General features: G+C 40.8%; 1 protein-coding gene across 1 annotated transcript in view; it reads right to left on the bottom strand.

Annotated features, from left to right (window-relative positions):
• Positions 1-12159, bottom strand: part of RNF213 (ring finger protein 213) — a gene marked incomplete in the record, with an annotated part of 2890576 nt that overhangs the window by 550329 nt on the left and 2328088 nt on the right. The window contains 2 exon segments of the mRNA XM_044069632.1: positions 4670-4704; positions 6075-6156. Coding sequence (XP_043925567.1) covers positions 4670-4704; positions 6075-6156 — 117 coding nt within the window.

The following is a 12159-nucleotide window of genomic DNA, read 5'->3' on the forward strand; positions in this document are numbered from 1 at the left end:
GCGTTGGAAGATCCGATTCGCTGTTACAGGGTTGAGGGACCACTCGTGAGGCATCAGGATGTTCCTGCTCAGATTGTCCGCAATAAGGTTGGAACTCCCGGGAATGTGCATTGCTAAAAGGAAGCAGTTGGAAGCTATTGCCCAGTACCAAATCCTCATGACTTCCCGACACAGGGGCTAAGACCTGGTTCTGCCTTGCTTGTTGATATACCAGATGACTGACATGTTGTCTGACTGAATTGTAATGGTCCCAGAGGGTAGGGACGCATGGAACGCTTGCAATGCTAGGAGAACTGCCCTCAGTTCCGGGACATTTATGTGCAAATTGGCCTCCATGGGGGACCAGGTGCGTTGGACAGTCTTTCCCTGGAAAGGCCCCCCCCCCACCCTAAGAGGGAAGCGTCTGTTGTCACCGTGGCCCGTGGGCTAGGGAAGACAGGACAGTCAACACAAAAGATTCGTTCGTGGGTTCATCCATCATAACATTTCTTCCTTGCAACAGTTTGAAAGATGTATCATGTGGTCGAGTGGGTAAATTAGCAACAACCATTGTGTGGAAAGGAGCCACTGTAGGATTCTCATGTGCAGTCTCGTTAGTGGTACCAATGTAATGGCAGCCACCATGGAGCCTAAGAGTTGCAGTACAAGACCTGCTGGTACATAGATAGAAAGTCTTGGATTTGGTGTGTTATGTTTGAAAATCTGTAAGGGGGGAGAGAAGCTTGACAGGATATTGTGTTGAAGACTGTTCCAATGAATTCCAATTGTCTAGATAGGGAAACACTTGAAATCCTTGTAGTCGAAGATGAGCTACCACAAATGCCATACATATGGTGAACACTCAAGGGGCTGTCGAGAGACCGAATGGCAGTGCCCTGAACTGGTAGTGACTGGCTCCCAGCCGGGAGCGGAGAAACCTCTGGGAGCAGTGATCCATCTTTATGTGGTAGTACGCATCCTGAAGGTCTATAGAGCACATCCAGTTATTCTTCCCTAGGAAGGGAAGAATGGACTGTATCGTGACCATCCGGAAATTTTGAAGTTTGATAAATTTGTTCAATAGGCTGAGATCCAGGACTGGTCTCCAGTCCCCAGTCTTTTTTGGCACTAAAAGGAACCTCAAGTAAAACCTGGATCCTGTCTGGTCTGGTGGTACTGGTTGGATGACTCTTTTCCTTAGCAGCTTTTCTATTTCTAAATCTGCTAATTCCCTCTGACTGGATGGCACATTGGGGATCAGAGTTAAATCGAATGGTATTTGGTAGCCTCTGGATATAATTCTCTGCATCCAAACATCAGTAGTAATAAGATGCCAGGCTGGTAGATGCAGAGAAATATGCCTCCCGACTGCTTCCAGAGGAAATCAAATGGGCTGCTGCTCAGGAGCACTGGTAGAGTCTGCCAGACAAAGACTGTCTAGCACCCTGGTTATGCGGATCCCCTCTATCCCGAAAGGGATGTCTTCCATATGAGTTGCCCCCTCTGCCCCAGGGGGATTTGTTCACCACGGGTGTCACGAAAAGGTCCTTGGGATTTCTTGAACCACATATTTCCTCCCTTTTGGTTCCTGGAGTAGGACCTCTGGGGGTTGGAAAGGCATATGCCCACAAGAGACAAGGTCTTTCCGTCTTTCTCACTACGTGTAAGTGTGTTTCGTACTTTGTGTCCAAAAAGTGCAGATTCGTCGACAGGTGCATTGACGAAGGAAGATTTAAAGGGGTCTGCGAGGTAACACAACCGCATCCAAGCATTACGTCTCATGAGCTGCCCCCTCGGTGGAGTGAGATATCAAACACATCAAGGAGTTTGAGATGGATTCAAGGGCAGCTAGCTGCAAGGCGACAGTATCACGCACCTCATCAGGCAGTACCCCTCCAAAGAGGGAGACATTTTGGAATTTAGGTCTCTTTGGAGGCAAGTAGTTTGCCAGATGGTACAGCGACTGAATAAGCATAAGTCTGTTTCCCTAGTCTGTTCATGGTCCAGAACTCTCTGTTTGGAGGATGGATGGTGGAACTATCTTCTGCCAGCTCCCTCTTGGTTGCCGCCACCATGACCATAGAATCAACTGTCAACTGCTAGGACCAGTGGGGCTGGTCTTCAGGAGTAGATAAAATTGCCTGGCCTCTGAGAGACAGGTTCTCCATTGTCCAGGGCCTTCCAGGCATGCTGCACAGTGATTTTAACAAAGTCATCTGCCGGTGGAGCCACCCAGGAAGTAGATGGCCGGACACGGAAGGCCTGCAGGAATACAGATTCCTCAAAAGAAGGGTTATAGGACTGCTGCTTGAGGATTTTGAGAATGTCTCTGAATGAGAGGTCATCTGGGGAAGACGGTGGGAACCCTTCCCCCTCATCACAAACAGTGTCTTCGGTGAAAGATTCCTCCGGTGAATCAAGGTGCTTCTTCTTACACCATTTCTTCTGGGGTGGCTCCCCAGTGGGATCTTCTAAGGAGGACTCTGGAGAAGGGGTTCCCTTCAAAGATGGTTCTCTTATGACTCCCGTGCCCAGGGTCCCAAAATAGAGGGTTGGGAGAGGTGCATGCTAGGGGAGGGTTCTGATACTGATGTCATTGCTGCTGACTGCAAGTCCACTACCTATACAGCAGGCCTACCTGAGGAGGGATGCAAGTCCGGAACTGGGAGGGACAACCTTGGAACCGGGGTCACACCTTGCCGTGAGGAGCCCACCTCCAGGTGAGGAGCTCTGAGAGAACTGGAAGCCATTGGAGCCGTGGACAGAGACAGTGCCAGTGAGAAAATAGGTGCCGAGTTAGGTACCAAGGTATGGATAGTCAAAGCACTACTTCAGGAGAGCATCAGTTCCACCTGAGCCGATGCAGCAAGGGTGGATGGTGCCGACAGGGAAAACACTACTGTTGGAACCAAGGAAGTATACACCGGCGTGGAAGTATCTTGTCCTTGGCAGATATTCGAGTTTTGGAGCCGATGGAGCCAAAGAAACTGTCGGCACCGTGGCTGGAGATGGTGTCAATGCAAGTACAATCATCGGAGTCTATATCAGATCCAAGGATAGCACTGACGTCAGTGGTGCTGAGGTCGGAACCGAAATAGAGGTGAATATCATGGACGGCGCCGAGGGAGAAGACACAGAGCCTGGCGTCCAAGAGATCTGCGCCGAGGGCCCCCGGCGAAGCATGGAGCCGACTCGGTTCCGTAACTGATGGAGATGCACAAGCTGAGTGACTCCGTTTGTCCTTATGTTTTTTGGAGGGGGTGAGACCTCCGACCCAGATACAGCCTCTGAAAAAGGTGTCTTGAGTAATCTGTTTTTCCTTATGTTTTTTGGTCTTTGGAGGGGGTGAGACCTCCAACCCAGATAGAGCCTCAAAAAAAGGTGCCTTGAGTAATCCTTTTAAGATAAGTTTATTTTTACGTTCTGCTAGTGTACAATTACTAAAGCTAACACAAATGCCACAGTCAGCTTTAATATGATCCACACCCAAACAGTAGACAGAACGAACATGTGTATCTTAGTTAGGCATCTTACGTCCACACTTGTCACACTGTTTAAATCCCAATTTAGCTTTGTCTGACAGAGTAAGGCAACAAGGCTATTCTATAAAAAAAATTAAGTGAGAAAATACCAATGCTGTTATTAAAAAAAATACCACTAGTAAAAAGGAAAGGCCTGTCAAAGACCGGAGACAGGGACAGTACCAATAAAGGTAAAAAAATTAAACTACCAAGGAAAAGGGTAGGAAATAGGCCTAGGTTATAGGCGACAGTGAGAAAGGGTAAACTTGACTAAAATTAAATAATTTTGAATAGAAACTGTCTTAAAATTAACAAATTTCTACTTAGTTTTGAGACAGATGGCTAGCATGTCTGACTAGGAACACGGCAAACAAGATTTGGAGTAACTAGGAGAGGGGCATTATGGGTAGGTCTTAGCTGAGAGTTTTTGGCTGGAGCGAGCTTGGAAAAGGCTGTATCGGTTCCGAGGACGGAACCGAGGTACTAATGGTAATGAATAAACAAAGATTTAAAACATCAGATCTGAAATTAAGAAAATAAATTAGCAATGGGAAAAATGAGGGGGAAAGCCAGGAGGACAAGAAGAGGTCAGAAACGTTATACTGACAACAGACAATAACAAAGAATTGAGTGAATTCTGACAAAATACAAGAAGTGAAAGTAATCTTTGACAGTATGTGAGACAAAGACATACTAACAGCACTGGCAGTCTAACAGACTGCAACACATAAAAGGTCAGCACTGTCATAGAGGGCAAATGTCATGAGTGGAAATTAAAAGGGAATCTCATAATTCTGTTAGAAGCAAGAACACTATTATGACACCCATTCTTTATCAGCTCTCAGAAAAACAACAGGGCTTCAATAAAACAAACAGAAAAAGAAAACAGTAGAGAAACAAAAAATACTTATTTAACCTGATCCCCAAGTAAATCCTTTGATTTACCACCCACCTTAATTTTTTTTGTGGAGGGGTGCTTCTATGGTTAATTGCATAAATTCTGATGTACAGGCCATCACTCACACATTTGAATGCTGTAATGGCTAGATAAGCAAAGAAACCACAAAACTGAAGAGTAGGATGAATTACAAGGACCAAAATAATAGGTAATTTGGAAGTGACTAGAAAAAAACACTGTGTTAAGGAAAGTTGCAATTAAAATAAGTTACCTCTCCAACAGTGCATGGATGACCATTTGGACACACTGTAAATAAAATAAAAATATAGTGTTATGTGACCATTTGGACACTGTAAAAAGAAAAAAATATATATATAGTGGTATGTGCTTAGAGATACACAAAGCATTTAAAATTCAGATTCATATAGATCCAGACATTGTTATATAAACATCAGTTTGAAAGGAAATGTCTAGCCTCTCACAGATAAATGAAGATCTATGACACAACACTGCATTGTAGCATTATCTGTAACTACTAAACTTCAGAAGAAGCAATAAACATCACTATTAACATCTGAAAGTAAGACATGCATGAATAGGATACTACACACGACATTTTTATGATACTAGCTAATTCCCCATGGCCAAGATTCCTGCTGCCTCAGTGTATCCGGTTTCCTTTATCTATTTTTTCAATCTATTCTTATTCTAATATGAACAGAAACATCTGACTTCTGATTTCAGTCTAAAGTGTGAGAACCAGAAGCTTCCTGTTTCCATGGTATCATTATGAATCCAGGATATCTTTCAATGTTTTAGGTAATGCTTCACAAGTCAGAATAAACTACGTTTGGAAGCCAAAGCATGAAACAGCAAAGGATACCACAAAGATCTTTCAGGCCTTCTTTCTACTTTTAACATGATTCTTTTATCATAAAGAACATTTGCAAACACCATGATTAGGTATGTATGCACACTACCATGCCTCTATGCCTGAACAGACATTATCTGCATCTTAGCATTGCTTCCCAATTCATTTACTACTGCAACGTACTCTCTACTAACAGTAATAATCGTTTATTGGAACACCAAAGTCTGTTGCCATGCGATTAAATATGATTTTATAAGCAGTACATAAGACCCACAGAGAAAAAGTGGCAACAAAACAAATGAAGTCATTATGAGCAAAGATTCTGTTTTAATGTGACTAATCATATTTTAACGAGAAAAGGGAAATACTGTTGTTAATGGAAAATAAAAGTTGGAATGTGTCTAATATCTTGATTTTTGGTGGGAAAAGTCATCTAGTAAGTGCCGGGTACTCTAAAGCTAGGGGTAATCAGATGCCTGTAATGTATACTAACTGTAGTAGTAATCATAGTAATAATAATACCCAAATTTATTACTCAATACCCGACACTCATCTAGAACAAAATTCGCCTGCAAGGTTAACAGAATGACACCCAAGCATCCTTAAAATTACTAGATGACTGAATGAGTATCCATACATTTACTCTGGACTGACCTGCTTTACACCCTTGTTGAGAAGGGGGGGGGGGGTGCACACCATGACAGCTGGTATTGTCAAGGCATAAATGGTGCTGTGACTCAGTTGCCTTGTATTTCCTATGTTCTTATAAGCGGAAACAGCAGCTAATAACTTCAGTACTACTCACCATACCAACGCAGATTGCCTAAGGCCTGCCACTTTGCTGCTTCAGCCAACATGTCCTCTGGCATTGTAGGCAAATATGAATTCTATAAAAAAAGAAACCATGGAACTGTCAAACCCACTGTTTAGTAAATAGGTGAGAAATAAGGACATATGAGAAAAATATTTAAGAAGCAACAATATGCAGCTATTACAACTACAAAATAAGCTCACAATACCTTGAAAACTATTGCTTTTCAGTCAAGAAATTTTGTATAGAAATAAACACTGTTCTTTGTTTGGAAAAAAAATGCTAATGCGTCACAGTTAATTTCACCCCAAAAGCAGAGACATTCATAGACTAAAGATTTCCTGCAGCTTGTTTAATAGCCTTCCTCACATCCAATAATCCTGCTCCTCCCACATGAAGTACAGTGTTACAGATCTAACACGAAAGCTGCAGCATTCAGCCACCAAATGGAAGGCCTTATCCAAAAAGGGATCTTGAATTAAAAACTACAGTACTGCCTGTTTTGCCTGCTGACATCCTACACAAACGGAGAAGTTAACATCTTCACCACATTTATTTATGACTCTTCAAAATACTAAAGCTTGAACCCCACACACACACACACACACACACACATCTTTCAGATGTTTTATTGCTACTCTAAAAAAGGTTCCAAAACACACAAAAATAGCAAGGGTACAAAGTATGGAAGAGAATTCCAGAAAAAAAAAATAATTTGACCTCACTGACCACTAGCCTTTGAATGTATGCACCATAACAAACTGTGGAGAGTTCTTAGAGAAAAGGGGTACCTGCTCACTTTTATTCTATTGTGAGGAATTTATGTGTGTGACAAGGCTGTATATTGCCACCGTACTTATTTAATTTATACACTGAATACACCATGCATAATGCCAGGTTATATCAATCAAATCTGTCTGGTAAAATACTGACAACCTCCTTTATGAAGATGACGCTTTTCTGATAGCTGAAAGAAAGCAGAAGATGAGCAGTTTGTTGATGAAGATGAAAGCAGAAAGTGCAAAAGTGTCTTGCTGTTCAACATTAAAAAAATAAGACTGTGCCGTTAATAGTAATAATAATAATTAAGGAAAAAATCGCAGACTGCCACTAGAAAATCTGATATTAAAACTAAAAGTTATGTACTCTGGCCACATAATGTAAAGAAAAGATTAAGGGCAGTATTCATAGTCCAGGGCTTCACATTTTCCTAGTGGTGATCTTGAAGAGAGGCACTACGAGGTTATACAAATCTTGGATTGCCAGGATGACTACAGAAATGCAGAGGTCTTTTTGTGAACATGCCCCTCATCAGAAATGCATGACATGAATAATGAATAAGTGACAGGGGGACAACTTCTATGCTGTTAAGGGAGTTTACAAGTACCCCACAGGAGTTTGATTCATATAAATGAATCTATAATTAACTCATATGCATAATCACCCTGAAGTTATGCCAGAAAGCAGCAGGTTTCAGTCAGAATATGGAGATGCGAGGGGAGTTGAGTTGGTGCTTCTGTATTCCTGGACATTTTTATAGGAGGGGTCACTTGGGTAAATGTTTCATTTCAGTCCTTGTAGACACATACTTCAACATTTTAATGAACAGGTCGCTTGGGGAAATATTTCATTTTAGTGCATACCTGGACACTTTATTGAAGGGGTCGCTTGGGGAAATGCTTCATTTTAGTGCTTCTGCATACCAGGACATTTTATTGAAGGGGACGCTTGTGGAAATGTTTCAGTTTAGTGCTTGTGCATATCTGGACATTTTACTAAAGGGATCTCTTGGGAGAATATTTAATTTTAATGCTTATGCATACCTGGACATATTACTTTAAGGGTCACTTCGGTGAATGTTTCATTTTGGTGCTAGTGCCTACTGGAGTATGTGACTGAAGGGGTTACTTGGGTGAATGCTTCATTTTGATGCTTGCATATACTGATGCATGTTACTGAAGGGGTCGCTTGGATGAATGTTTGATGCTTGTGTACACTGGGGCATGTCAGTGAAGGGGTCACTTGGGTGAATGCTTCATTCTGGTTGTTGTACATAGTACTGCATGTTACTGAAGGGGTTGCTTGGATGAATGCTTCATTTTGGTGCTTGTGCATACCATGCAATGTTACTGAACGGGTTGCTTGGGTGAACATTTCATTTTAGTGCTTGTTCACACTAGCAAATGTTACTGAATAGGTCAGGAAAATAATTCAATTGTGTGTCAGAGGAGTGCTTGTGAATGCATTGTAAGACTGCTGAGGTGATCAATGGCCAAAATAATTTACTCATTTTGGTGCTTGTGCATACTTAATGCAAACTAATGAAGGGGCTGCTTGGAGAACTAATAAATTTGTGTGTCAGGGGAGTGCTTGTGCATACTTAGACAAACAAGTTAGCAGACTGCAACTCCAATATCAAAGCTACTATGCAACCTAGGTAGTCGCCAAGGGCCCATTGGTTGGGAGGAGACCCACTGGCAGAGGGGCTGTCACAGTTACTTTTTTAATTAAAAAAATAAATACAAAACTTACATTTACATTTAACTGAAATCCAAGATGATGTCTCCATGCTACTTTCACCCTTGGAATGTAAACAACACACTTGCTGCCTGGACTTGATTCTTCCCACGGCAAGGATGGACAGAGGGCGTGTGTGTGTGTGTGTGTGTGTGTGTGTGTGTGTGTGTGTGTGTGTGTGTGTGTGTGTGTGTGTGTGTGTAAAATACCCTACTTAAGGACAGCAGGTTAGTTAATTTTCTCAGGCTCAAACTCTATATCTTAGTTACAGGAAACAAGAGCCCAAGTCCTCTACCCCAACTACCAAGCTGCTAAAAAGTTTGAGTTCCAAATGCATTTTCAAGGAATTGAGTTTCAAATGCATTTTCAAGGAATTGTGAGCTTCAAGAGAAGAGAAGTTTACTACTGCTCATGCTAAGTCTGTTTACAATGCACAGCTGTTTTGTTTAGCAAATGGTCATCATTATCTAAGTCTATTTACAATGTGCAACTGTTTTAACAAATGGTCATCACTATAGTGCTACAGAATTTAAAAGCACTGTTAGTAGCACAACAGGTAGCATACTTGCTTTTTTTATGCAGAAGGCTTTAGGTTCTACTCCCACAGCATGTAGATGGATTGCTTATACTATGTTGTACTTTTTAAGGATGGGGTACTGCAGTCCCAAGAATGTATTCCTTTGGATGAGATGCTTAATAACTGAACCTGTTGTCAGTCTGCTATTCATTCCCTATTGCAAGACTACTAATTTAACAAATTTTTTTTAATGTAACATAGGCAATTTACTCTTCGAGGGTAGCAGGCACTGAACATGTAGATGAAACAGTGAAATACAAAACTGTTTGCTATCAGCAATCTCTTCATTAGTTACAGATCGATTTACTGTGGAATTATTGAGATGACTTTTACTTCTGCAGAGATTGTGCATATTGGCAGATTGTAATGACACAAGTCTGACTGGTCTGTTTTGATCGAAATGTTCTAAATTGGGCAGTTTTGTCATTACTGGTTCATATGTTTTGTTTCATCGCTTACTGAAAACATGTTCAAAACTACAATTTTAAAACACACTCTAACAAGTAGTGCTGTTTTATAATACAAGGTATATAATTTAATACAATCAGGAAGGTGCTTCAAAGAACACATGCATGTGTGAATGGTCATAAAAATGTGTGCAAGTGGCCTACGGTTTGAAAACAGCCCAAAAGGTAAATTTTATCCACCACTAGCCATATGCATTTTCTTTGAATTGAATGTGGGTTTCAATGCCGTTTCAATGAATATCAGTTTCAAGGGCTGAGAAGTTTTCTGTTAATACTAATTCTGTTTTCATTGTGAGACTGTACTGTTTGCGTAGCAAATGTATCAGTGTTTGTGCTATAAAATTTGAAATAAAAGCTTTAAATGAAATCCATATATCTGTAATCATTGTAGAAGTAAAGCAGATAAAAGTATGCACACTGTGAAGTTTGAACAGTGTTTATGGTAACCGGGGAGAAATATCCAAGTAATGGGATAATGAAATGACTGCCGGGGGGGGTGATACATTACCCTTACCTAGGACCCCATTTGACCATGATCCAGCTATGGTCAGACTATGAACTGCAAACCCTCCTCATTAGCGTACTAAGCTTTGCTACATTTCTCATTTGTAATTTCATTGTTTTTCAGGCCTTGCACATTAGTATAAATGGCCTCTTTGAATAGTGCTTTTGGTGAAATCATTCATAAGCATCAGGAATAACCCTATCACATTTGCACAAGCGACAATGAATGCCGCTTTTAATCTAACCACACAACGCTAAGACAGAATTAATTGAAGAAGACAATAATGCTGCAAAATATGGAAGATAAAAAAGAAGTGGGCGGCATATAGCAAAGTGGAGTGACTGAAATAATGAACATAAATTTTGAAAAAAAAAAAAAAAAAACGGCATTTGTTGACAGAGTTGTGTGAACTTAAGTTCTTGAGGTCACAAAGATTTGCAGTTGAATAAACAACTCGTTGACAACAACCTTTGTTACTCATAGCTCAATCTGAGACCAACACCAGGGTACAAGAAGCTCTTTAAGATAGGAACCTTGATCAAAAAAGGACTAAAGACCATCATGAGAAAGTAAAAAGTGATCCTTTGTCAGACCGGAAGCCAGCAGAAAAGACTACAGAACAGGAGTTATGCAGGAATATCTACAAATTCTAGATTGTAACCTTAATTGTGGAATTCTCTATCCACTGCTCCCCATCAAGTTAAAGGTCTCATTGTCACACCCGAAACTGTCAGGATGCTAAATAATGATATGAATGTGAGAACATATCCTGCCAGTTTTTTTTAGCATTTACTCTGTGTCTGCAAAGTAATACAATTAAAACAAGCCTACATGCCTTCCCATTGTTTTGTAAAGGTTAAAGGTGACGAAATTTTAGAGAGACCAACCCTATACATTAATTACATCATGTACACAGCAGTGCAGTAACACAGACACAAGAGGTAATCTGAGGTTGCACCACCACCAGAAAGTCCTGTGAGAAATACAGTGCATAACTTGGGTAAGGAGAACAACAAGACATGAAACAAAGTTAACACATGGCCCTAAAATGTCAGCTGATCAATGAAAATCACACCAAGATTACATCTCTTTTGTCTGTGCTACACAAAAAGCAGTTAAGTGCTGTACAAGGGACAGGAGGAATGCTGTAACACAGACCGCTGACTAGGCAGTCCCCTTAGAACATTCTGTCTTCACTCAATGTTCCTTTTCAGCCAAATTACTTACTTCTGCTTCCCACCACTCTTCCTCTTAATACAAGAGTTGAAACAATTTCTCTTTCCTTAATGTAGCACAGCAACTCTTCCCCTATATTCAGTTTCCGTCACTCTATTTTATCTCACCATGTTTACTAATAAACCAACACCAACCTTATTTACAATCCCAAGAACTTATTTGGATTGCAGGTTTGCCTTCCCTATCAAGGACGAATATCAGAATATAGGCAAAGAGAAAGAAATAGGGGGTCCTAAATGAAAGACCAGCACTGGTAGAGTTTTCAGTACAATCTAGAACAGAAGCTGCCATTAAAAAAAGGAATAATTAGTAGAGCATTTAACATACTACATGATAACTATAAGAATCAATAAGAGGAGGTAAGAAAGGATTGGGAAGAGATTGGATAAGCAATTAACACAAACAATGGGGGATATATGCATATCTCCCAAACATGCAACAAAATCTAAGATGATTTAGGAATTTTGCTTGACAATATTTGCAAAGATATTTTTATACTCCAAGTAGACTCCAGAGAATTTTTCCTCAGGTAGACAGTAAATGTTGAAGGTAACTGGGTACATATTTTCTGGGACTGCAGTAAGTTGGTAGACTTTAAGGATTCCCTGCAGACTACTCTGTCAGGGATGCTGGGTGGGCAGATTGGTGTGGCAGGAGAGGTGATTTTTCTGAGCTATGACACAGAAGTCAAAGTGCCTAGACACAAGTAAGGCCTTAATGAGTCTAATTATGGTGGCTGCCAAAAAGCAATTACTAGAACATGGAAATAAAAATCTA

Source organism: Protopterus annectens, chromosome 4.part0 (assembly GCF_019279795.1).
Source record: "Protopterus annectens isolate FY-2018-M chromosome 4.part0, PAN1.0, whole genome shotgun sequence".
Taxonomy (NCBI): Eukaryota; Metazoa; Chordata; order Ceratodontiformes; family Protopteridae; genus Protopterus; species Protopterus annectens.